Source organism: Odocoileus virginianus, chromosome 9 (assembly GCF_023699985.2).
Source record: "Odocoileus virginianus isolate 20LAN1187 ecotype Illinois chromosome 9, Ovbor_1.2, whole genome shotgun sequence".
Classification (NCBI taxonomy): domain Eukaryota; kingdom Metazoa; phylum Chordata; class Mammalia; order Artiodactyla; family Cervidae; genus Odocoileus; species Odocoileus virginianus.
In genome coordinates, this window is record NC_069682.1 from 22,934,212 (window position 1) to 22,957,537 (window position 23,326).

The following is a 23,326-nucleotide window of genomic DNA, read 5'->3' on the forward strand; positions in this document are numbered from 1 at the left end:
ATGGTTTCCCCAGCTACTCGGAATGGGAATTGGGTATGTTACCACACAGTGACCTTGGGAATGCCCTCCTGGTCTAAGGCCCTGAGCCCCCGAGCCTTGAGGGTACGTGGGCTGGAGGATCTTGACTTTAGCCTAGGTGTGACTCCCCCAGGTCTAGGAGAGGGTCCCAGGGGTGAGGACAGCTTGAGGATATCCCACGTCTGGTTTAGAGGTGAACAGACTAGCATATTATGTGTGTGTGTATGTCTGATGGGGAAGCAGGGGTAGTGGAGATAACATTGTAATTTCAAGTGAGGAGCCTGCATACATTGGGAGGGATACCCTTAGCGAGCTGAGGAGCCAATTCAATAGTGCTTAAGTAATGTACCACTAAGGACTTCCCTGGTGGCTCAGTGGTAAAGAATCCGCCCGCTGAGCAGGAGATGCAGGTTTGATCCCTGGGTCTGGAAGATCCCCTGGGGAAGGAAATGGCCACCCACTCCAGTCTTCTTGCCTGGAGAATTCCATGGACAGAGGAGCCTGGCGGGCTACACAGTCCATGGGGTCACAAAAGATTCAGACACAATTGAGCACGCATGCAGGAGTGTACCCTGAAAGGATTCCTTTTGGTTGCTACGTATTTGCATCTTGCTTGCATTTTTGCTTGATTGTTTCCATTATGAAATCCACCTTAGTGTACCAAAGTTCCCGGGTCAGAGATTCTGCATTGCTGGGTCCTTCCAGTGACAAGATAAGGAAGGAAGCTGTGGGAAACCAGCTGGTTCATCCCCTGCATCCTCATTACCCGATGCAGGCAAGAGTATGTCCTGTCCAGGGCAGGAAGTTTGGGGCTTGATTAGAGCTGTGTCTTAGAATCAGGCTTGATTCTTAGCAAGTGCATGGTAAATACTGTGGGACTAAGTGAATGAGCTGATAAGATATGTATTCTGTCTGTATTCAGAGCCTTGGGTTCTGTTTCCTTTTCAGTCTTCTCCTTATTGCCTCTCCTATTTCTTCTCTCTTCCCCCATCACCCACACAATGGGTCTCTTAGCTGCTCGTCTTGACTGCCGTCCATTCAAGCCCACATCCTCACCCCTCATGCTCCTACCTCGCCCAGCCCAGTCATTTATACTCTCCTTGTCTCTCACACCTCTGAGAAGACTGAATGGCAGCGTGGCTTCTGTGTCATCACAGAACTTGAAGACAGGGCTTGAGAGGTGCCACTGACTTCTGTCCCCGCCCTTTGCAGCCATTTGGAGAATCTCAGTGAGCATGACCTTGGCGGGTTTTATTCAAAACAAAAATATCACATCTTCACATCCTGAATTCATTTGTGTTTTTGACTCTGCCCCTAGCTAAATACATTAGTAGTTGCAAATTATAACAGTTTCCTCTTTTGCCATTAACTTGAATTTTTTTAATTGAGATTTAATTGATATGTACCATTATATTGGTTTCAGAGGTACAACATAATGGTCCAATATATGCATCTATTGCAAAATAATCACCACACTAAGTCTGGTTGACATCCATTACTACACATAGTTTCCATTCTTTTCTTGTGATGAGAACTTTTGAAACCTACTCCCTTAGCAACTTTCAAATACAATACAGCATTATTAACTATAGTCACCATGCTGTGCATTAACCCCCAGGACTTAGATGTATTTTGTAACTATAAGTTTGCATCTTTTGACCATCTTCACCCAGTTCACACCCCCAGCCCCCACCTTCTGCCTATGGCAACCACCAATCTGTTCTCTGTGTCTATGAGAACAACCTTTTTACTTTTATTTATTTATTCATTTGTTTTTACTGGAGGGTAATTGCTTTACAGTGTTGTGTTTCTGCTATAGAGCAATGTGAAACAGCTCTATGTACACACATATCCTCTTCCTCTTGAGCTTCCCTCCCATCCCCACCCCATCCCACTCCCCCCGCCAGCCCCAGATCATCACAAAGCGCCAAGCTGAGCTCCCTGTGCTGTGCAGCAGCTTTCTACCAGCTGTCTGTCTTACACCTGTGCTCAGGTACTCAGCTGTGTCCGACTCTGAGACCCCATGGACCCACCAGTCTCCTCGGTCCATGGTATTCTCCAGGCAAGAATACTGGAGTGGGAAGTCACTCCTTTCTCCAGGGGGTCTTCCGGACCGAAGAGAAGATCCTCGGTCTCCTGCATTGCAGGCGAATTCTTTACTGCTGAGCCACCAGGGAAGCCCATTTTACACAGTCGCACATGGTGGTATATATATGTCAGTGCTACTCCCTCAACTCGTCCCACCTACCTCCTCCCCTGACCCTGCCCTGTGTCCACAAGTCCACTGTCTGTCTGCATCTTTATTCCTGCCCTGCAAATAGGATCATCAGTAGCGTCTATTCTTTACTCACTGCTTCTTCTGAAGGAGAGCTAGTGGGAGACCCTATGGGATTCCTCACTCTCCTGAACTGGGCAGTAATGAAGCAGCCCAGAAATCTCTGCTTCCTGGGGCTTATGATGACCTATCCCAACATGCTGCTCCTCATCATATGGCAGCTTCAGAGGATGTACGGTTAGTGTTCTTCCTCCTCCACCATACCTGGGCTTCCCTGCCCCCTTCTCTCTTTTTGCCATCCCTACTATAATTTGCCTCCAATTGCACTCACCTCCTAAATCATTTCCCCCAGACCTCTCAGAGCTGATATCTCATGGTGAAGCACCAGGAGTCCCTTAACCTTCCCTCCCAGTCTTTCCCACGCCATCTCCTTTCTCTCTGGCCATGTCCCAACATTGTATCAGCTTAGAAAGATGAGAAGGATGCTTACTATCTATTTTCCAGGGCTAAGGCTAGAAAAATGTGCCCAAGATGATCTTAGAAAACATTGTAGCACTTTGGATACATTAAAGCCACATGTTTCTTAAAGGCTGTGACCTCAATTTTTAAACCATTGTTACCATTTTTTCCTGAAATTCCACAGCATTGAGTTCTATAGCAGATATATTCACTTCCTGTGGTTGCTGTGACAAATTACCAAACTTAGTGGCTTAAAACACCACAAATTTGTCATTTTCCAGTTGTGGAGAGCAGAAGTCCAGACTGGTTTCACTGGCTGATATCAAGGGTTTGGCTCTGCCACATTTCTTCTGAAGACCCTCAAGGAGAATCTTGTCCTTTGCCTTTTCCAGCTTCTGGGAGCTGCCTTATTCCTTGGCTCATGGCTGTCTCCTCCATCTCCAAAGTCAGTAACGTAGAATGTTTTGTATTCTGTTGGGTTGGCCAAAAAAATTCACTCAGGTTTTCCCCTAAAATCTTATGGAAAAACTTGAGCGTACATTTTGGCCAACCCAGTATTACAAGTTAATCTCTAAAGGGATGTTGCCTATAAGCTTAAATTATACAAAATAGCCTATCTCTGGGAACCTTGCCTGTAAGGTGACGAGCGTTAATACCTTTGTATTTGTGTGATCAGGTCCACCACCTGTGAAGGACTGCAGGGAGGGCGAAAGTAACACATCCCTTCCGGAGGCTGACCGGAAACAGGAAACCTTTGACTTTATTCCCGCCCCTTTTAGTATAAAAGCAGCCCCAATTCTAACGGAGACAAGATGGCCCTTAGTGAGTAGGAGTCTGCCTTCTTCTCGGCTTGCCAGCTTTTGGAATTAAGTGACCATTCCTTGCTCCAGCAACTCAAGTTCCTGGCCTGTTGTGTCGAGCAGTGTGAGCTTGGACTCAGAAACAAACTTGGGGGAGTCACCTAGGAGCCTTGCTGCTCATGGCTATCTGGCAGGGATTGGGGGATTTTTGAGTATAAGATCCTAGCAGCTGCCAGGACCACTTGCCCTGAGGACGTGTCCTTCAGAGTGTCCCGAAGTGGCACCGGCTGCCTCAGTGCTTGGCAACTGGAACAAGGAATTGACATCTGAGAGCTGGCGGGCTCCATACAGTAGGGTAAGTCACTCCAGTGTGCACAACTAAAAACTTTATTTCTTCTCTGGGGCTTATTTTTTCTTTCTCTCTCCAGAATAAGCCAAATTGGTTTTGTGTTTGAATGGGGTACCCTCTTAGAGACAGGGAAGAGTTATTGGACTTCTACCCATTTGTTTTCTTTGCACGCGTGCTAAGTCGCTTCGTTCATGTCGGACTTTGCGACCCTGCCAACTCTAGCCCTCCAGCCTTCTCTGTCCATGGGGTTCACCAGGCAAGAATACTGGGCTGGGTTGCCATGTGCTCCTCCAGGGGAATCTTCCTGACCCAGGGATCGAACCCTCGTCTCTTAGAGCTCCTGCATTGGCAGGCAGATTCTTTAACCACTAGCACCACCTGGATGGAATCTACCATTTGTGTGTGTTGTTTGTGTTTTGCTGGTCTTGAATTTGTTAAGAATGGGGAATATTTCAACTGTGCCTGTAGATAGTTCTCTGAGGTGTACTTTGGATAAGGGATCTGATTATAGCTTTGAACCCATGGGTGAAAGGGACATTCTATCTTATTGCAGAGGCCCCCAACCCTTTTTGGCCCCTGAACCAGTTTTGTGGAAGACAATTTTTCCATGGATGGGGGTGGAATGGTTGCGGGATGATTCAGGTGCTTTGCATTTATTGCGCACTCTGCCGCCACTGATCTGACAAGGAGGTACCAATCCATGGCCTGGAGGTTGGGGACCCCTGTTTTATTGTAACAGTGTATCGCCACAGTACCTGTTAGGATCTCCACGGTAGTTAGGCAAGGCTATCCTGGGACCCTGTGCACCCTGTACTGATAACCTTTGTTGTGTTAATTACGTCATTTATGGTCTCTTGTGTCTTTGGAGTATGTAAGATCCCAAGACCAAACTTCAGGGTTTATTTAGGATTATGTGTGGCCTCTGAGTTTTCGGTTTCATTTTGTTTGGTACTGTTCCTCCACTTGCAGCCAGATCAGTTTTGTGATTTTTTTAAAAATTATTTAATTGGAGGATAATCACTTTACAATATTGTGGTTTTTGCTGTACATCAAATGAATCAGCCATGGGTGTACATGTGTCCCCTCATTCTGAACGCCCTCCCCACCCCATCCCTCTGGGTTGTCCCAGAGCACGGGCTTTGAGTGCCCTGCTTCATGCATGGAACTTGCCCTGGTCATCTGCTTTACATATGGTAATGTACATGTTTCAGTTCTGTTCTCTCATATCCTCCCACCCTCACCTTCTCCCACGTAGTCCAGAAGTCTGTTCCTTACATCTGTGTCTCTTTTGCTGCCTTGCATATAGGATCGTTGTTCCTGTCTTTCTGAAGTCCGTATATATGCGTTAATATACTGTATTGGTGTTTCTGACTTCACTGTTTTAAAACTTGACTGATATCAAATGGAGGAAAGAAACAGGGAAGAAAAGAAAGCAAAACTGTCTGTTCTTGTCCAGAAGTGGGCATTCTGAAGGAGGAGAGAAACGTTTCACTTGATTCCTAATGTCACCGAAAGCTACAAATAGAAGTGTCCTTTCCATTAATATTAGTAAAAGCGTTTAGTCATCTAGACAGGTGACCTTGATTTGTCCTCTCTTCCAGAAACCCAATCTGAATCCAATCTCTTTTATAACTTATGGCTTTTACATTGTGGCACCTAACTGATGACTAAAATTTTGGAATGGGAGCTATGTCCTTGTGTATTTATACAGGTGTTTGCACATAACTTAGATGTGCGACATTGCCATAATGGATTTGTACAAGAGCTCTGATTAATTGACTTAAAGGAAACTAAGTGAGTTTGAATACTCAAACATAAAAGAAACTCACCAGAATGGGTTTCAGGTTCATGAGCTCTAGGAAATACTCAGTATTGAATTAATATCTGGTGTGAAAGTTAGCTTAAGCTTGTTGGCTCGATACAGATGTTTCTGAGTCATCAACACTGAATATAGGGACTTCCCTGGTGGTCCAGTGGTTGGGGATCCACCTCGCAATGCAGGGGATACAGGTTCCATCCCTGGTCCAGGAACTGGGATCCCATGGAGCAGCTGGGCCCATGTGCAACTGAGACCCAGCACCGCCAAATAAACTAAATAATAACAAACAACATTATGTATAATACTTTTATTGTATCTAGGTTTACTGGAAATCAAATACGGCCTTATTATTCCTCTTACGAAGTTTGTTAGCAAGAAAAATAATGTGTTAAAGCTTTTAAGTAAATAAAATGTAAATGAAGTAAAGAGTTTGGGGTAAACTCTATGGGAATAATGTCTTGGGAATGTCTGTCTAGAACAGTCTCTCCAGATTTTCGTAACTTGAAACTTAAGTCCTAAGATAAGATTGAACGTAATTTTAAAAATCTTAAAGTGGTACAAAACCTGGATTTGATTCTCTAAGAGGACAAAGTTTTCTTAAAATACTGAACTGCTTTTAAGTGATCTCTGTTTGCCACAGATCTTTTATTATCACTGGTTAGAATTTCTTTTTGATATTTCTGACTAACGTCTCCAAGATCAAGTTCTAAGTGGGGTTCATTTGACCTCTAGCTAACTTTGGGATTTTTCAGAGGATCCCTGGAACACTTCCAGTTGTTTTCTCTGCATCTCAGAGAAATATTAAACTATGTATACACATGGTTGAGTCCCTTTGCTGTCCACCTGAAACTATCAGAACATTGTTAATTGGCTATACTCCAATATAAAATAAAAGTTAATAAAAATAAATCTGTATTACTAATCAGAAAAGCTAATTGGGCTTATCTGGTGTGTTGAATTGCATGGGAGGCATTGTCAAATGAATGATGGTAAAAATTTCTTAGATTATATCATGGGTAAACATTATTAACATACATATTGTAGAAATTGTATGGAACTGCTAAAATTCTGGTATACTCTGGTAAATGATGTCATAATTTTAGTAATTATCACAGCCACAGCAGTAATCGATTTTCTCTTCAATTGCTTTGTAATCCCAGTTGGTTGATGCCGAAGCAAAAAGGCATCCTTTTAATGGTTAGATGATCAGTTGCTGTCCATGTGTTTTACAGTGGCTTCTGAATAACTCTATAGCTATTTCGTGAAAAAGCAGGCAAGGCTGATGAAATCCTTTATGTGCAAGTGTTTGTACTATTATCAGGGAAGATAAAGGAATAAAAGGGAGGATATGTTGCTTTAACCTTAACTCCTCTGGCTGAGCTGGCTGTCCCAGCCACTCTGGCCATTATGCCAATATAGCCACCCCTTCCACCACCTTCCATTCCTATCCAGGCTCAGTTCCTGACGCCGCGGCTGAGGACTTCTCCTCCTCATAGCGTCAATCAGAAAATGCTGGTTTGACATGCACTACTGTCTGTAAAATAGAGAGCTAGTGGGAAGCTGCCGTATATCACAGGGATGTCTGCTCGGTGTTCTGTGATGACCTAGCGGGGTGTGGGGGAGTGAGAGGGAGGCTCAAAAGTGAGGGGATGTATGTATGCATGAAGCTGATCCACATTGTTGTGCTGCATAAGCTAACGCAACATTGTAAGGCAATTATACTCCAATTTAAAGATAAATAAATTAAAAAATTTTTTAAAACAAAGTGTTCAGGGAGCAAGAACAAAAGATGCAAATCAAAATTCCCCCTTTTTTTGGCATTGGATTCCTGGAAGATAACTCAGAGAGGTAAGCCACCGTTGAGGAAGAAACGATGGACTTACTGTAAGGAGGAGAAACATTGGAAAATGGGTTGCCCTCAGCTGAAACAGAAGAAGAATAAAAGAGGTGCTCCTATGGTAGAAAGAGAGGAACACTCTGAATAAAGAGGCCCAGGGGCTCCCTTGGACTTACAGTGTCCAATTCCCCACAGGAGCCCAGGGTAAAATTGAACGTGGAGGATGAACTGATTGAAGGCAAAAGGAAAAGGGGACAGCAGAGGATGAGATGGTTAGACAGCATCACAGACTCAATGGACATGAATTTAGGTGAACTCTAGGAGACAGTGGTGGACAGAGGAGCCTGGCGTGTTGCAGTCCACGGGAGTCAAACACGACTTAGCGACTGAAAAACAAAAAACTGATTGACTTTCTGATAGACCTCACCCTGAAAAAAAAAATTTTTTTTTTTTTTCTTTCAGAATAGCTTGACATCACCAGGCTTCTCTGGTGGCTCAGTGGTAAAGAACCTGTCTGCCAATGCAGGAGACGCAGGTTCCATCTCTAAGTAAGGAAGATCCCCTGGAGGAGGAAATGACAACCCACTCCAGTATTCTGGCCTGGGAAATCCCATGAACAGAGGAGCCTAGCTGGCTACAGTCCATAGCATCACAAAACAGTGGGACATGACTGAGCCACTAAACAACAACAAAAGCTCAGTATCAGGAGTCTCACCTAAACATGCTTTAAGCCTGCAGATGGTGCTCATGAAAACCCCGGCAAAGGAGACTGAGTTTTTTCCCCCAAGGTCTTAAAAATAACCCAGCGACTGTTGTCAGCCCTCCCCAGATGGGGACTCAATGCCAAGGAAGCTGCACCACCGAGGACTGAAATATACTCAATACCTATTTCTCAGATGCTTCAAACTGCAAGAAATTTCAGATACCTGAACACTTTCTCAGTGTGGGTAGAAGCATATCCCTCCTGGACAGAAAATCTCTGAGGTGGTTAAAGCCATCCATAGGGAAGTCATGCCCTGATTGGGCTTAAGGCATTAAAACAACATTGATCCTGGAGACCACAGTCAATAGGAAAAGAAGAAAATGAATCACACATTAAAAAGGAGAGTTGCTAAAATGTCAGGAGACTAACTGAACTTCGAATAAGGCCTTGCCAGTTGCCCTGCTGCAGATCAGTAACTCCCAGAAGCAGGCTTAAATTAGGCCCCTTTTAACTATTGTGTGGTAGGCCATTCCAGCTGTCTGCCACGGCAGGGGAATCCATAAATGCTAAAACACGTAGCAGTGGCCAACTATATTAAAACTTTGGGCACTATACTAACCTCTGTTCATGAGTTTGCCTCCAACAGGCATACCTATGCAACTGAAGTAGATGATAATTCCCTTGTAGCTATTGAAGGGTCAACCGATTTGTTTAACTTGTCCAAATAAATAGTACAGGAATTTAGTATATGTATTGAAAACTGGAACCAAAGCCCTAAGTTCAATTACAAAGTAGACAACATAATGCTCAGAGGTTTCATTGGGTTCAGATAGCCGTAAAGGACTGACTATGGAATATTCATCACCTCCGTTCAGCAGAAAGTAACCAGCCAAAGGGGTCTTGGTCCCTTTTCCCACAGGACTGTGAAACAGACAGTGATAGTGGGGGATTCTAATAGAATTCCCTATTAGAAATAGGTTCTTGGGAATAGAGAATGACCACAGAGAAGAAGAAATTAACACCTCCCCTCTGGAGGCAGGCGGGGACCTGGAAGTGTCTGACTTTACTCCCACCCCTTTTACTGTAAAAAAAAAAAAAAGAAAGCCTGAATTCTGACTCAGGCAAGATGGTTCTTTGGGGCATGAGTCCACCATCTTCTCAATGTGTTGACTTTCTGAATAAAGTCTCTATCCATTGCCCCAACAGCTCGCCTTTTGATTATTGGCCTGTCATGCAGAGAGCAGTTTGAGCTTGGACTCAGTGACAGCATCTTTCCATCTTGCTTTTCTGCTTCAGTCATTGCATCCCCTTCCATGACATTGACCCTCCTGCCTGTTTCACAGATAAGGACCCTTGTGATTTCATTGGGTCCTCCTGGATAATCTCTCCCTCTCAACATCCTTAATGGGGTATCTGTGAAGTCCTTTTTGCCATGTAAGGGAACATGGGTACAGGATATAAGGCTTGGGGCACAGACATCTTGCAGGAGCCACTCTTCAGCTGGTTTTATCGGGGAAGCCACACTGAGACGTCTCTAAACACATGAATATCAAAGTAGATTTTCTAACTTCTTTCTTTCTTTCTAGATGCAGAGAGAAGTTGTTTATGCAAGAGGAGATGGCCCTGGTGCCTCTCGACCTGGACCCACAGCTCTCCCACCCTACGCCATTCCAAACTCTCCACCATCCACTCCTGTGCCCCATTCCATGCCTCCCTCTCCTTCCAGAATTCCATACGGAGGCTCCCGCCCAATGGTGGTTCCTGGTAATGCCACCATCCCCAGGGACAGACTCTCCAGCCTGCCAGTCTCCAGATCCATCTCCCCCAGCCCCAGTGCCATCCTGGAAAGAAGAGATGTGAAGCCAGATGAAGACATGAGCAGCAAGAACCTCGCCATGTACCGGAACGAGGGTTTCTATGCCGACCCTTACCTTTATCATGAGGGGCGGATGAGCATAGCGTCTTCGCATGGCGGGCACCCACTGGATGTCCCTGATCACATCATCGCGTATCACCGCACCGCAATTCGGTCAGCCAGTGCTTACTGCAACCCATCTCTGCAAGCGGAAATGCACATGGAGCAGTCACTGTACAGACAGAAGCCAAGGAAATACCCAGAGAGCCACTTGCCCACTCTGGGCTCCAAGACGCCCCCAGCCTCCCCTCACCGAGTCGGCGACCTGAGGATGGTGGAGATGCACGGTCACCATAACGCCCACGGGCCCCCCCACACGTTGCAGCCAGACCGGGCCTCGCCTAGCCGCCAGGGCTTCAAGAAGGAGCCCGGCACTTTGGTGTACATTGAGAAGCCACGGAGCACTCCAGGATTATCCGGGATTGTGGACCTGGGCCCTCCTCTAGTTGAGAAGCAGGTGTTCGCTTACAGCACGGCTACCATACCCAAAGACCGAGAGACCAGGTAAGGCGGGGAGGGTGGCGGGAGGCTGCTCCGTGCCCTGGTGGTTTGGGGCTGCTCTGCAGGAGTCAGCAGGAGAGAGCAGGAGTTAGCTGGGTGCCAGCCTTGAGCAGTGTGCCCTCTGGGTCCTGTGCTGGGTGGAGGGTGTGGGGGTGTGGGGAAGTAGGATCAAAGGTGGTTCTTGTCTGCAAAGAGTTTCTAAACCTGGTGGTTGAGTGGCATTGGCCAGTGGCCTGGCTAAAGACAGGCAGGCAGGCAGGCCACCCCAACGAGAGATGTCAGAATGGGCCTCCCGCGTGTGGGTCTAACAGCAGCATCATTAGTGTATATCTGAATAATTCAGAAGAAAATTGGTTAGCGGCTTAGAAGAAACCATTCAGAGAAACCAGTCAAGAGCTGATCGTTATTGATCTCCCACTGAAAAGGTGGAGTGAGTGGTTCAAGTGCCCACTGTTTAAGTTGGCAGTTTGTGTTTTGTTTTTTTTTCTTGAAGTGCAATTTTGTTTTCTCATGTGATTTGGGGAAATGAAAAGAATGTGTCACTATCTGTCATCCAGGGTGATAAAAACATAAATCTGCATAAAATTAGGATGGTGTCGGTGTAATACTCATTTGGGAGTGGTACTGAGATCAGCAAAGTTTTTCTTGTGGATAAGATACTCTGGGTATTTAAATTTCTTTTTTAATTTACATGTTTTTGTAATTCAGTAGCCTAGAACCTTCATACTACATCTTGAAAACCCTCAAATTTATAGAGTTATAGAAAAGTCGATTTTGACAGAGAGAATTTCTCTAGCCTGGATTTGTTGATGGAAGGCAATAAATATATTAATTATAGTCATAAAAATCTAGGCAAAGAAATAGAGTTCAAAGGAGATTAAGCATGCAACCTGTTGTCATACAGGAATTCAGAAGGGGAGTGAGAATTTACAATTCAGATATTCAGCCACTCAGTATCTTATTGGAACCTCTCTTCCCTCCTCCTCACCAAAAATGATCATATCACTTACTATTACATAACCTTGTAAAAGAGAAGGCCAAAATTGTGACTGGAATGTGAAATGTCTATCTTACTATCTTAATCACACAAATCAGAAAGTTCTGTCCTATTTGGCAGATTTTTATCCTGAAAGGGCCATCTCTAATCTGGTCACAGAAGAAAGATTCCAGGAAGATGGAAAGAGAATAAACATAAGTTTTGTGTTTCTTTTAAAGCTCTAACCTTCTCACACAATTGGAAAAAAAAAAAAACAAAAACAGTGACTGACTTTATTATTCAGGACAAAGAAAAATTAAGAGTCAGAAAAAGATATTCATTTTCTCTCTTCCAAAGTCCTTAGGAAGTTAAATTCTAAGAATCAAAGGAAACCTCCTATGGTCACACCTCCTGTGACCATAGAAAGGTGTGTGGGATAAATACTGAGAGGTGTGGGATAAATACTGAGGCTCTTTGAACAGACCAGTGTCACAACTAGAGGGGACTCTTCATGATGGGCCTTAAGGGAGCCTGCACCTTGTACGTCTAAGAAAGGACAATTCATCCCCCTCGGTGGGCTGTGAGGGGCTGGTTGGGAAGTGTGTGTCCCTGATAGGATGAGACTTGGAGTTATAAGAATTTCTTCCAGGAGACAAAACCTATTCATCTCCTGGGCTAGAACCCATCCTGCTCCCACCCCCCCACCCCCCCACCCCCGCTGCTGACCCACCTTGAGGGTAGGAGAGGACTGTGAGCTTGATTCCACCATGTATCTCATTAAGCCATCCACACTCTGCTGATTTCCAGGCACACTTTGGGCAGTGATGGTGTCTGGCTTCTCGCTCAGCACCTGGTTCATTATCATGCATGCAGTTACCACGTGTATATAACTGGACATCATTGAACCCAGTTCCCAGGATTGGGTTATGGGTGGGACCAACATGAAGGACCCTCCGCTATGTGGAATCGCCTCTTTGCTGCCCCCCGATCAGTATTGAAGAATTTTATCCTCAAGTAGCATCAATATGGGGCTTCCCAGGTGGCGCTAGTGGTAAGGAACCTGCCTCCCAATGCAGGAGACATAAGAAACTGGGGTTCAATCCCGGGGTTGGGAAGATCCCCTGGAGGGGGGGGCATGGCAACCCACTCCAGTGTTCTTGCCTGGAGAATCCCATGGACAGAGGAGCCTGGCGAGCTACAGCCTATAGGGTCGCAAAGAGTTGGACATGACTAAAGTGAGTTAGTGCACACACAGCATCAGTATATTTTCAGGTCCTATGTTTCCTCAGAGGTTTGTTTTACTGAAGCTCAGAAAATGCTATGGATTTCTGTCTGACATACATGTCAGCAGCTACTTTTAGAAAATCCAGATTAGCATTTTTCTAAAATAACAAGTATTAGAAAATTTGATTAATTTTCTAAAATAAGATTAATGTTCACTTAAAATATACTGTCGTGGTCATTTCCATATTCTGACATATAGTTGTAGTTTTAGAATACAGTTTTACATTTTTCAATTTTTTTCATTCTTGTAAATGTGAAATAGCAGAGAAGGAATTTTATCTCACATTTTGCCTACATGATTCCTCACCTGTTAATCAGCTTATCTCCAGTGGGTGGAACCAGAGGGTTGGCGTGCTTGTATATATGTGGGTAGGCGTACTTGTATATATGTGGGTAGGCGTACTTGTATATATGTGGGTAGGCTAGACTCCCTTCTCCTGTAACCCTAGACACACACACACTCTCTCCTCTCTGTACATTTAGAGTTGCTATTAATGAAACACCTAAACATCCCCACTAACTCAACCCAAGCACATGACAAAAAGTATGTAAAGAATGACTTCTTTGGTAAAAAAGAATTGAGTCTGGACATTTTGCTGTTAGCACTCCCACCCAGCACCCCACTGTTAATTAGACAGGTCTCTTCTTCAACGGCAGTTTTAAACTCTTTTGGAAAGCTTAATAACTAAGCTGAAATGCAGTACTGCTGGGGGATAATATAAGAACACTGATGGTAGCTATCATTTATTAAGAATCTTTTATTGGCCAAATGCGAGGTTAAGTAGTTTCCATACATCATATGATGTAATCATCATGACAACCCAGCGAGGTTCATACCATTGTCATCCCTACTTTACAGATGCAGAAACTGAGCTCAGAGAGGTTAAGAAACTTGCCCAAGGTCACAAAGCCAGTAAGTGGCATAGAATGTCCAGGTGTGTTAAAGAATCCATACCTTTTACCACTAGGCAGTATTCTGCCTGGTAAGTGAAGAACTGTAAGCCCCACCTTCACCCAATAGAAAAGTGAATTCGGGAGTGAATTCTAAGCATTTCAACCAGGACAAAATGCTAAGTAGCTGCTCTGAAAGGAAATTTACAATCATCAACATGGTAAAATTTGCATAATTATGCTGCTAAATATATACATGTCATTTAAAATATAACTGCCCCAGCTAGTATATTAGCACAATTATGAAGCAACAGGGGAAGAAAGAAGAGAACATTCTTGGTAGATTTTATTTTGAAAAAATAAATGTGAGCACCATGTCAAAGAAAATTTTAAGAATGCCAGAAACAATTACCAAAGCACAAGATTATAGTCCATTGTCACACCTATACTGTGGTGCTATTTTAGATATATTTAATCTGTGCAACTATTGGTAAAGAAACTTTAGCCCCCAAGAGTCTAACTTTTAGAGTTAGGGTCTTATTAAGTGCCAAACCAATTTCTTTTGCAATTTCATATTACTAAAGAAGAAATAAATCTGAGGGTTTCTTGCATGAAACTCTCAAGTGAAATTTTACATCTATTGATGTACAGCTGCAGAAACAAAGAAGGAAGAGTGAGAAATCTGTAGAGAGGCTTTCTTTGGGACACCACTGGATTGAGATGCTTTTCCGAAGACCACATTTATAAAATAGCCCAATAACTGCAGGATGTTCGAAACCAGAAAATTTTTCTTTTTCATCTGTACTTAGGAAACTTCCAACAGTAACTTTTTTTAAACACTATTTTCTAACAGCTCTGACTTGAAAATGAATTGAAGACAAAATAATTTCACCTTGATCTTGTACTTGGTCCATGTGCCTTGATTGAATGAATTTGGCATCTCTTTTCTTATAAAGATGCTTCCACAAAGCATCTAGTGGTGACAAATTATATATAATAGATCTGGAAAAAATAGTGTAGAACATATTTGAGGTAGCATCCTCTTCCTGGGATGGCCATAAACTTCAAGGTAAAAGAGTGGATTATAACTGCTTTGACCTTGATGATAGTACAATCATCCATGGGGGTTGTTTCTGGGAGCCCGTGGGTACCCAGATCCACAGGTTTCTTATTTGTAGTTCAGTCGGCCCTGCACATCCATGGTTCCATATCTGCAGATTCAGTCAGTCTGAAAAATTCAATCTGCAGTTGGTTGAATCTGAGGAAGCAAAACCTGTGAATATGGAGGGCTGACACTAATTCTCAAGTCTGAGCTTCTGGAAAGAAAATGACCTTGAGTGATAAGGTGGTTTTACCCAGATGATCTCCCATCAGCAAGGACTCCACGAAGACAGTGGGTCCATGTGACTTTGAGGCCCAGTGCCAGGGAGATGGTGTGTGACAGATGACAGGAGGCATGAGGCTCTGTCTTCCCAAGGTTATAAAATTACTTCATTAAACAGCATCATTATCCCTACCCATGGCACATAAAACAGCCCTTAAGAATTGTAAAACTCTTAAGACATTTATGTTTTGCTATTTCCTATTTATAGTTTAGCTCATATAATGTGAAATATATCGAAATCACACTCAAAATTCAAGGGTGCTCATTGCAAAGTGACTAATAGCTCTCCTTCCAAATGTGTGATAGATTCCTCCTAATATAACATTTTTCAACACATGGTAAACTTGAACTGAGATCATATTTTTAACACTATTCTGCACTGACAATAGCTAAATTCAACAAAACTAGTTAAGAATGCACTTGGGAGCAAATTTTTGCCTGTCTGGGCATCTGTATGTGGAGAAAAAGAAGCTACAAGAGGTCTGCTGTGATTTCTAAAGCTTTGCAGATTTCCTGCCTTAGAAAGAAAAGGAAAGGAAATATCTATGTACAGGAGGAAGCCTGCAGCCTAACTGGTAGCTTGTGTCTGTTCTTAATCATTTTACATTGCTTTCCATTTTGTGAGCACTGAATATCTTTTTTTACTTTTTTTTAACTGGAGTGTAGTTGCTTTACATTGTTGTGTGAGCTTCTGCTGTTCATCAGAGTGCATCAACCACACATGTACATACATCCCCTCTTCCTGGGGTTTCCTTCTCGTTCAGGTCACCATGGAGCACTGCGTAGCCTTCCCCCTGCTCTACAGAAGGTTCACATTAGTTACCCATTTTATACACAGTAGCAATAGTCCATGTATGCCAATTCAAGTGTCACCCTGTTGGTAGTGTTGAGGGATAGGACATGTCTTTGGTTTACCAGCTGACTGAGTCAAAGTCTAAATTCAGATTTGTGTCGTTTTAAAATGTTCAGTGCCTGGCAGACCTTTGGAGACTTTGTATCCTGCTAGAGGGATGAATCTGAATGATGGAAAAAAGAATGATTGGTTTTTTTCCTTTTGAATGTATAGTCAGAGAGGAGCCACGTCAGTTGTCTCCTGAGTATCTGGTTGGCCAAAAAGTTCATTATCTTATGGAAAAACCTGAACCTTTTGGCCAACCCAATAATTAGACTTGGGATCTTTCCAGAGCAGGGTTTCTTCACTTCTGCACTCTTGATATTTTGGGCCTGTCCTGTGCACTCTGGGATGTTTATCAGCAGCTCCAGCCTTCCCCCATCCCACCCACTGCTCAGCAGTATCAGAGTCCCCAGTCATGACAACCAAAGATGTCTCCAGAAGCTGTCAAATCCAAAGCATGGATCTTGACAATTATTACTTCAGTTCTACCCTTACCTCTTGGTAAAGCAGCTTCATTATTGTTAGAACTTGCTATTGTCACCTTGATTCAATCAACCTGTGATCAACCATTTACTGAGAGGCAGTAACTTGTCATGTTTACGAACGTGATCTCCAAAGCTAGGTAGCCTGAGTTCAAGTCCCTGTTCTGACACTTGCCAGCAATTGGAAGTTTGCCAGATCACTGAGTCTTGCTCTGCCTCAATTTGCTCATCTGTAAAATGGAGATAATCATAGCACCTACCTCATACAATGGAACAACTCAGTACAATTAAGTTCCATGTGCCCCCCGCCCCCAGCATAGAGTAAGTGCTGGAGAGTTCTTGCTTTGAGCAAAGTACTCTACTAATGCTACTAAGCTCAAGATTAATATACAGAGATGGCGAGGACAAAAGACTATACCGGAGGAAGCAGGGAGACAATTGTTAAATAGAATACCAGGAAAAACATAAAGCAGGTGGGGGGGCACAGGAGAGAATAAACATGAGCATGCACAAAGAATGGAATTAGCTGGGATTAAACATCAAAATGAGAATGTTGAGAGTATCAAAGCCACTTTTAAGTCCCTTTCAGGAGAGTAGTGGGGGTTACACATTGACTTGAGTCCAGGAGCTAAGAGACAAGCCAGGATGACAGCATCTTTTTCAAATTGCACCCGAGCAGTATGACTGATGATAAGGACACCTGACCAGGTAGAGCTGAAGTTATTAGGTTATCAGATGCCTGTTTTGATGCCTAATGGTGCCTGACCGATTCAGCTGTTGTCTGAATTGCTTTCCTGTGTAGCTCTAATTAGGGATCAATAAATGTTTATCGAGCTTCTCTTTATGTACTTAGCTGGGGACTGCATGCTTTGCAGAAACTTAGATATGTCCCCACCTGCAAGGAATACAAACTGGGAAGATAGTCATAAAACATTAAAAGCATATTTTAGCATGTAAGTTATGCCACAGTTCAGCGCAGGAAGCTCTGGCGCCACAAATGTGCATTAAATAACTGGTTTTTAAGAACAGCCACAGCAATAGGATTGCATTAGTAGGTGATGCTCAGAGCTGATCTTTTTGTCATCCTAAGAAAGGCAGGGTCTCCCAGTGAAGCAGAGAAAAGAGAGGAGGATGTGCAACTCACTCAGGAGGAAGTGTCTTTCCCCGAGGCTGGAGCTGCAGAGGGAGATTCGCTCCCAGCATCTCCAAGTTCTGCTGGAAAGTCAGGACACGTTTTCCTTGAAAACAATGAGGAACAATGAAAGGACTAATAATACACTGTAGGTTAAAGAGGCTTGCATGGGCCAGCTGGAGATTCAACCACCGTTTATTCCAAGTTCTTAACAATGAAAGTAGGAGAAAACTTTTCAATTACAAGCCTGCCATAATTTGGGGACGGCTTGTACATAATTAATTCCAAAGAAGTGATACAGAGAATAATTGCTATGAATGCAGAACTGGGAGCACTTCCCTGAACTTAGGCTGGGCTGGATGCTTTCATGAGAATACCGACTAAGATGGGCACGCATTTAAGGAATTTACATAATGGAATGAAAAGATACCATTTGGAAAGACAGATTGATCTGTATCCAGAATTTGCTGTATCTCTCCCATTATGCTACCAAGAAAAATGACATCTGGATTTGATGTCTTGCCAGTTTCAGATTACAGAGGTGCTGAGAAATTGAATTATGACTTCATTCACAGGAATAGAGCTTTATGGATAAGTAATATTTGCTAGTTATTCCTTAGACTACTGAGTTCAGTCAAGAGCTATCTGATAAACATCATATTCAACCAACTGACAAATGTCTGAAGACAGCCCTACTCTTACCCAGGGGATACTGTATCAAAAATACCAGTGGAAGGACTGTCGAAAAGCTCTCACAAACTGGTTTCTCAAAAGGGAAAGCCATCACCTGCCACTAATTAGATCACATTAAAATGTACCCCTGCATCTGCCTTGAATATTCATGAGATGTTGTCAGTCAGATGCCTTAGGTCTAAAACCAGAAACTAAGAACAACCTAACTTAGTGAGACTCAGATAAGCCCCTTTCCTTGCTGACTAAAACCTCTTTCTTCAAAGAGAAGAGGAATACATGTTTAGGTTCAGCCTGGCAAGGTTAAAACTCCCTGCAGGTTCCATGTGGCTGCACCCCCACCTGTCTTAAGTAGCCTGACGGCTCAGTGGCTAGGTAATCACTCCGGAGCCGCAAGGATGTCCCAACCATCCAGCCTATCTTGGGAGTAGTTGTCCCACTGTCTGATGGAGATCACAGAGATGACACTTGCCCTTATTTGAATTGGGGACTTGATTGTTCATAAATGAAGTGATTCAGAATTGTAGCCAGGTCTAAGCGTTAATTCACTGGAGATGGTGGTTGCAGCCATGAAATTAAAAGACGCTTACTCCTTGGGAGGAAAGTTATGACCAACCTAGATAGCATATTAAAAAGCAGAGACATTACTTTGCCAACAAAGGTCCATCTAGTCAAAGCTATGGTTTTTCCAGTGGTTATGTATGGATATGAGAGTTGGACTGTGAAGAAAGCTGAGCACCAAAAAATTGATGCTTTTGAATGGTGGTATTGGAGAAGACTCTTGAGGGTCCCTTGGACTGCAAGGAGATCCAGCCAGTCCATCCTAAAGGAGATCAGTCCTGGGTGTTCATTGGAAGGACTGATGCTGAAGCTGAAACTCCAGTACTTTGGCCCCCTCATGTGAAGAGTTGACTCATTTGAAAAGACCCTAATGCTGGGAGGGATTGGGGGCAGGAGAAGAAGGGGACGACAGAGGATGAGATGGCTGGATGGCATCACCTACTTGATAGACATGAGTTTGAGTAAACTCTGGGAGTTGGTGATAGACAGGGAGGCCTGGCATGCTGCGATTCATGGGGTTGCAAAGAGTCGGATACCACTGAGCAACTGAAAGGAACTGAAGCATTAATTTGAACTTCCAAAAATTGTGGGTCTTAAAAAGTCTGCATTGACTCTTGTAGGGTCAACGTGTATTGCCAGTAAACACCTCCTCTCTCCCTGTCTGTCTCTGGAGCTGAAGGGATCTAGTCTTTTTTAAAACCATTATGAATTTATTGAAGTAGAGTTATTTACAATGTTATGTTGATTTCTGCTCTACAGCAAAGTGATTCATATTCTTTTCCATATAGTTTATCACAGGGTATTGAATACAGTTCCCTGGGCTATACAGTAGGACCCTGTTGTTTATCCATCCTATATATAATAGTTTGCACCTACTAGTCCCAGACTCCCCTATCCATCCCTCCCCCAGCCTGCCTTTTCTTTGGCAGCCATAAGTAGTCTGTTCTCTATGTCTGTGAGTTTATTTCTGTTTTGTAGATAAGTTCATTTGTGTCATATTTTACCAATTATTTATTTAGCTGCACTGGGTCTTAGCTGAAACCCACTGGATCTTTACTGCTATGTACAGGATCTTTTAGTTGCAGCTTGTGAGATTTTTTAGTCACTGCATGTGAGCTCTTATTTGCAGCATGTGGGATCTAGTTCCCTGACCAGGGATCAAACCCAGGCCCCCTGCCCTGGGAGCATGGACTCTTAGCCACTGGCCCACCAGGGAAGTCCCGGTGTTGTATTTTAGATTCCATGTACAAGTGATACCTTATGGCATGTCTTTCTCTGTCTTACTGCACTTAGCATGACAATCTCTAGGTCTATCCATGTTGCTGCAAAAGGCATTATTTCATGCTTTTTTATGGCTAAGTAATCTTCTGTTATACGCTATATATGTGCCATGACTTCTTTATCCATTCATTTGTTGATGGACGTTTAGGTTGCTGCTGTGTCTTGGCTGTTGTGCAGAGTGCTGTTATGAACATCGGGGTGCATGTACCTTTTCAAATTAGAGTTTTTGTCTTCTGGATCTATGCTCAGGGAGTGGGATTGCTGGATCATATAACAACTCTATGTTTAGTTTTCTAAGGAACCTCTGTACTGTTTTCCAAACTGGCTACACCAATTTACATTGCCACTAACAGTGCAGGATGAAAGGATATAATCTCTTAATTGCAGACTTTTAGAAGGAGAAACAGGACATTTCTCAAAGCACCAATGAGGGCTACTTCTCTGGTCAAATGCTGTTTTCACTATCATGCAGCTCAGGGTTTCTTGGTCTTTGTAATAAAGGCCGGGTGTCCTGACTCTTCCAACAAGTACAGGGATCTAAGAAGACAAGAGAGAGAGAAACATGAGCGAGGCCAAGTATAGGAAATGCCTTCCTCCTTTTCCCTAAAAATCATTATCTTATTTCTTTGGAGTCCACCTTGAGATTTTGCAGATCAAAAGCAAGTACAAAAAGACACATGCACCCCAGTGTTCACTGTAGCACTATTCACAATAGCTGCACCGTGGAAACAACCTAAATGCCCAACAGAGGAATGGATATAGATGTGGTACATATGTGCAGTGGAATATTACTCAGCCACAAAAAGGAATGAAATTGGGTCATTTGCAGAGATGCGGATGGACCTAGAAAGTGTCATACAGAGTGAAGTCAATCAGAGAGAAAATACCGTATAATATGTAGAATCTGAAAAAATTAGTACGGATGATCTTATTTACAAAGCAGAAATAGAGACGTAGAGAACAAATATATGGACACCAACGGGGAAAGGAGGGGAATCGGATGCACTGGGAGATTGGGACTGATATCGGTACACTATCGATACCCTGTCTAGAACAGACAACTAATGAGAACCCGCTCTGCGGCACAGGGGCCTCTCCTGGGTGCTCTGTGGTGACTGAAGGGGAAGGACATCCAAAAACGAAGGGAGATATATATCTGATTCACTTTGCTGTACATAAGAACTAACACAGCATTGTAAAGCAAATATACAATTAAAAAATAATTTTTTAAAGCAGGTGGGAGTGGGGAGCTTCCTTCCATAACCCCCTCAGGGTCACTCAAAAGACCATCTCCCCATAGCTTTTGACACTCTTTGGAATCCAATGTCAAATACAGGCCTGTGATCAGGCAGCCAGAATAGGAACAAACAGCTGTTCATTCTGGTTTGTACCTGTACTGGAAAAAAAAAAAAAAAGACATGTCACGTCCAGAGCAGGAATATTAAAAATTGCCCTCAGGTAAGAGAAAGAAAATGCAAAGTGGGTGATTTCATGAGGCAGGGTGTAGGCTTGCCCTGGGGAGCAAGGGCGCTCACCAGGGAAGTGGAGCCTCGCCCTGGACAGTGGGTGAGTCATGGGAGGCGGCCCAGAGCCTAGCTGGGAGCACTGGATGGGGAGGGAGTGCAGGGCAGGTGACCAGCTGAGTTTTCTTACGTTCTGCCCCTCGGTCCTTGTTGAACAGGAAGCCTCAGTGTCCTTGTTGTAACCAGGGGATAGCAGCTAGGGTTCTAGTTGGCATCTAGATGGCAACAGAACCTCCTCCGGGTTCTGTTGAAATAAAAACGGGTATTGAATCACCTTGTGAACTGCAGAGTTCTCCATAAATAAGAGACCTTGTGTATGTGGCAAATTAGATAGGAGGGGATTTTGAGGGAGAATGGCTACATGTATATGTATGGCTGAGTCCTTTTGCTGCCCATTTGAAAACTATCTCAACAACATTGTTAATCGGCTGTATTCCAGGAGAACATAACAAGTTTTTTAAAAGAAACACCAGACCTTGTGACCTAACACGGCGAAGCCATAGCCCCTTCGCCCAGAGGAGCAGTGTGTGTGGACCATTTGGGGATGGTGTGTTTAAAAGCTGACTTCGGACTGTGTTCTGGTCTCAGCCAGAGCGGCCCGCCCTGAAAGTAGGTTGTGTAATAGATTAAAGGCAACCTGGAGTGTTTCCAGGTGCAGTGCTGTGCTGGGCAGAACCCTCTCTGAATGGGTCATCCTACCACACAAAGGCCTAGGTGTGGCTGAGTTTTGCACGGCCTCCTGGTCCGTCACACCTTTTTTTTTTTTCCCTTTTTTTCCTTTGCTTCGGTCGAGATCACCAAACCACAATGGAGAGAAAACTGTGGGGGTCTAAAGTAAGTTCCCTCCAACTAGAAAATTGTGTGAGTCTAGAATTTTGTGTCTGGCAGGATGCAGTTCTTGTTGGGTTAAGGGGGTAAGAGAAGGGGTGCCTCTTTTTAATAAGGAGTGCAAGCCCCTTGGGGGAAGACAGGCGCTGTTTCCTCTGCGTGCCACGTTCATTCAGCCTCTTAGGTTCCCTGCCATGAACTGGTTCACTGGCTTCCTGTGTTCAGACTTGCTGGGGCTTTTCCTGACTCTGGACTCCCGTCTTCCCATCTCGGGTATGACTTTCATCCAGTACTTGGGCTGAAAGTCCTGGTGTCTTGTTGTCGTTGGTCACACGCCACACTGGACACCAGAGGATGCTCGCAGATCTGTATCCAAAGATGCCTTGATGCTCCAGCCATTGCTGTCAGCCTCACTGCCACCACGCTGGTCCCTTTCGTCTCATCTCTTCCACTCCTCAGTCAGTCAGGAGCAAAGCCATACCAGCGGAGACAGCGGGGCTGAGAAAGAGGTCAGGACAGGGGAGAGTATGAGAGGAGTCTGCTGGGTAAACAGCAGGAAAATTAAAAGGAACTTGCAGACAGTACTGATGGCAGGGGATGAAGGGGGAAAGGGCAGCGTGCAGGCACAGAGCTGGTTTGTGTTACCAAAACAGAAGACACCAAAGTTTGTTGTTCTTTTGTGTGTGTGTGTGTGTGTGTCGGGGGGGGGGGGGCGGTGCTGTG

The 23,326-nt window shown here is 43.9% G+C and overlaps 1 protein-coding gene across 21 annotated transcripts in view; it reads left to right on the plus strand.

Moving 5' to 3' along the window:
- The window catches only part of KIAA1217 (KIAA1217 ortholog), a 521,587-nt gene that overhangs the window by 437,604 nt on the left and 60,657 nt on the right, over nucleotides 1–23,326 (plus strand). For 20 of the 21 annotated variants that reach the window (XM_070472065.1, XM_020882320.2, XM_020882318.2 and 17 more), the window contains one exon: nucleotides 9,847–10,679. In XM_070472065.1, the coding sequence (XP_070328166.1) occupies nucleotides 9,847–10,679 (833 nt within the window). Of the gene's footprint in view, nucleotides 1–3,558; nucleotides 3,908–9,846; nucleotides 10,680–23,326 lie in introns of those variants that run through there. The other variant, XM_020882312.2, reaches the window with a different exon arrangement.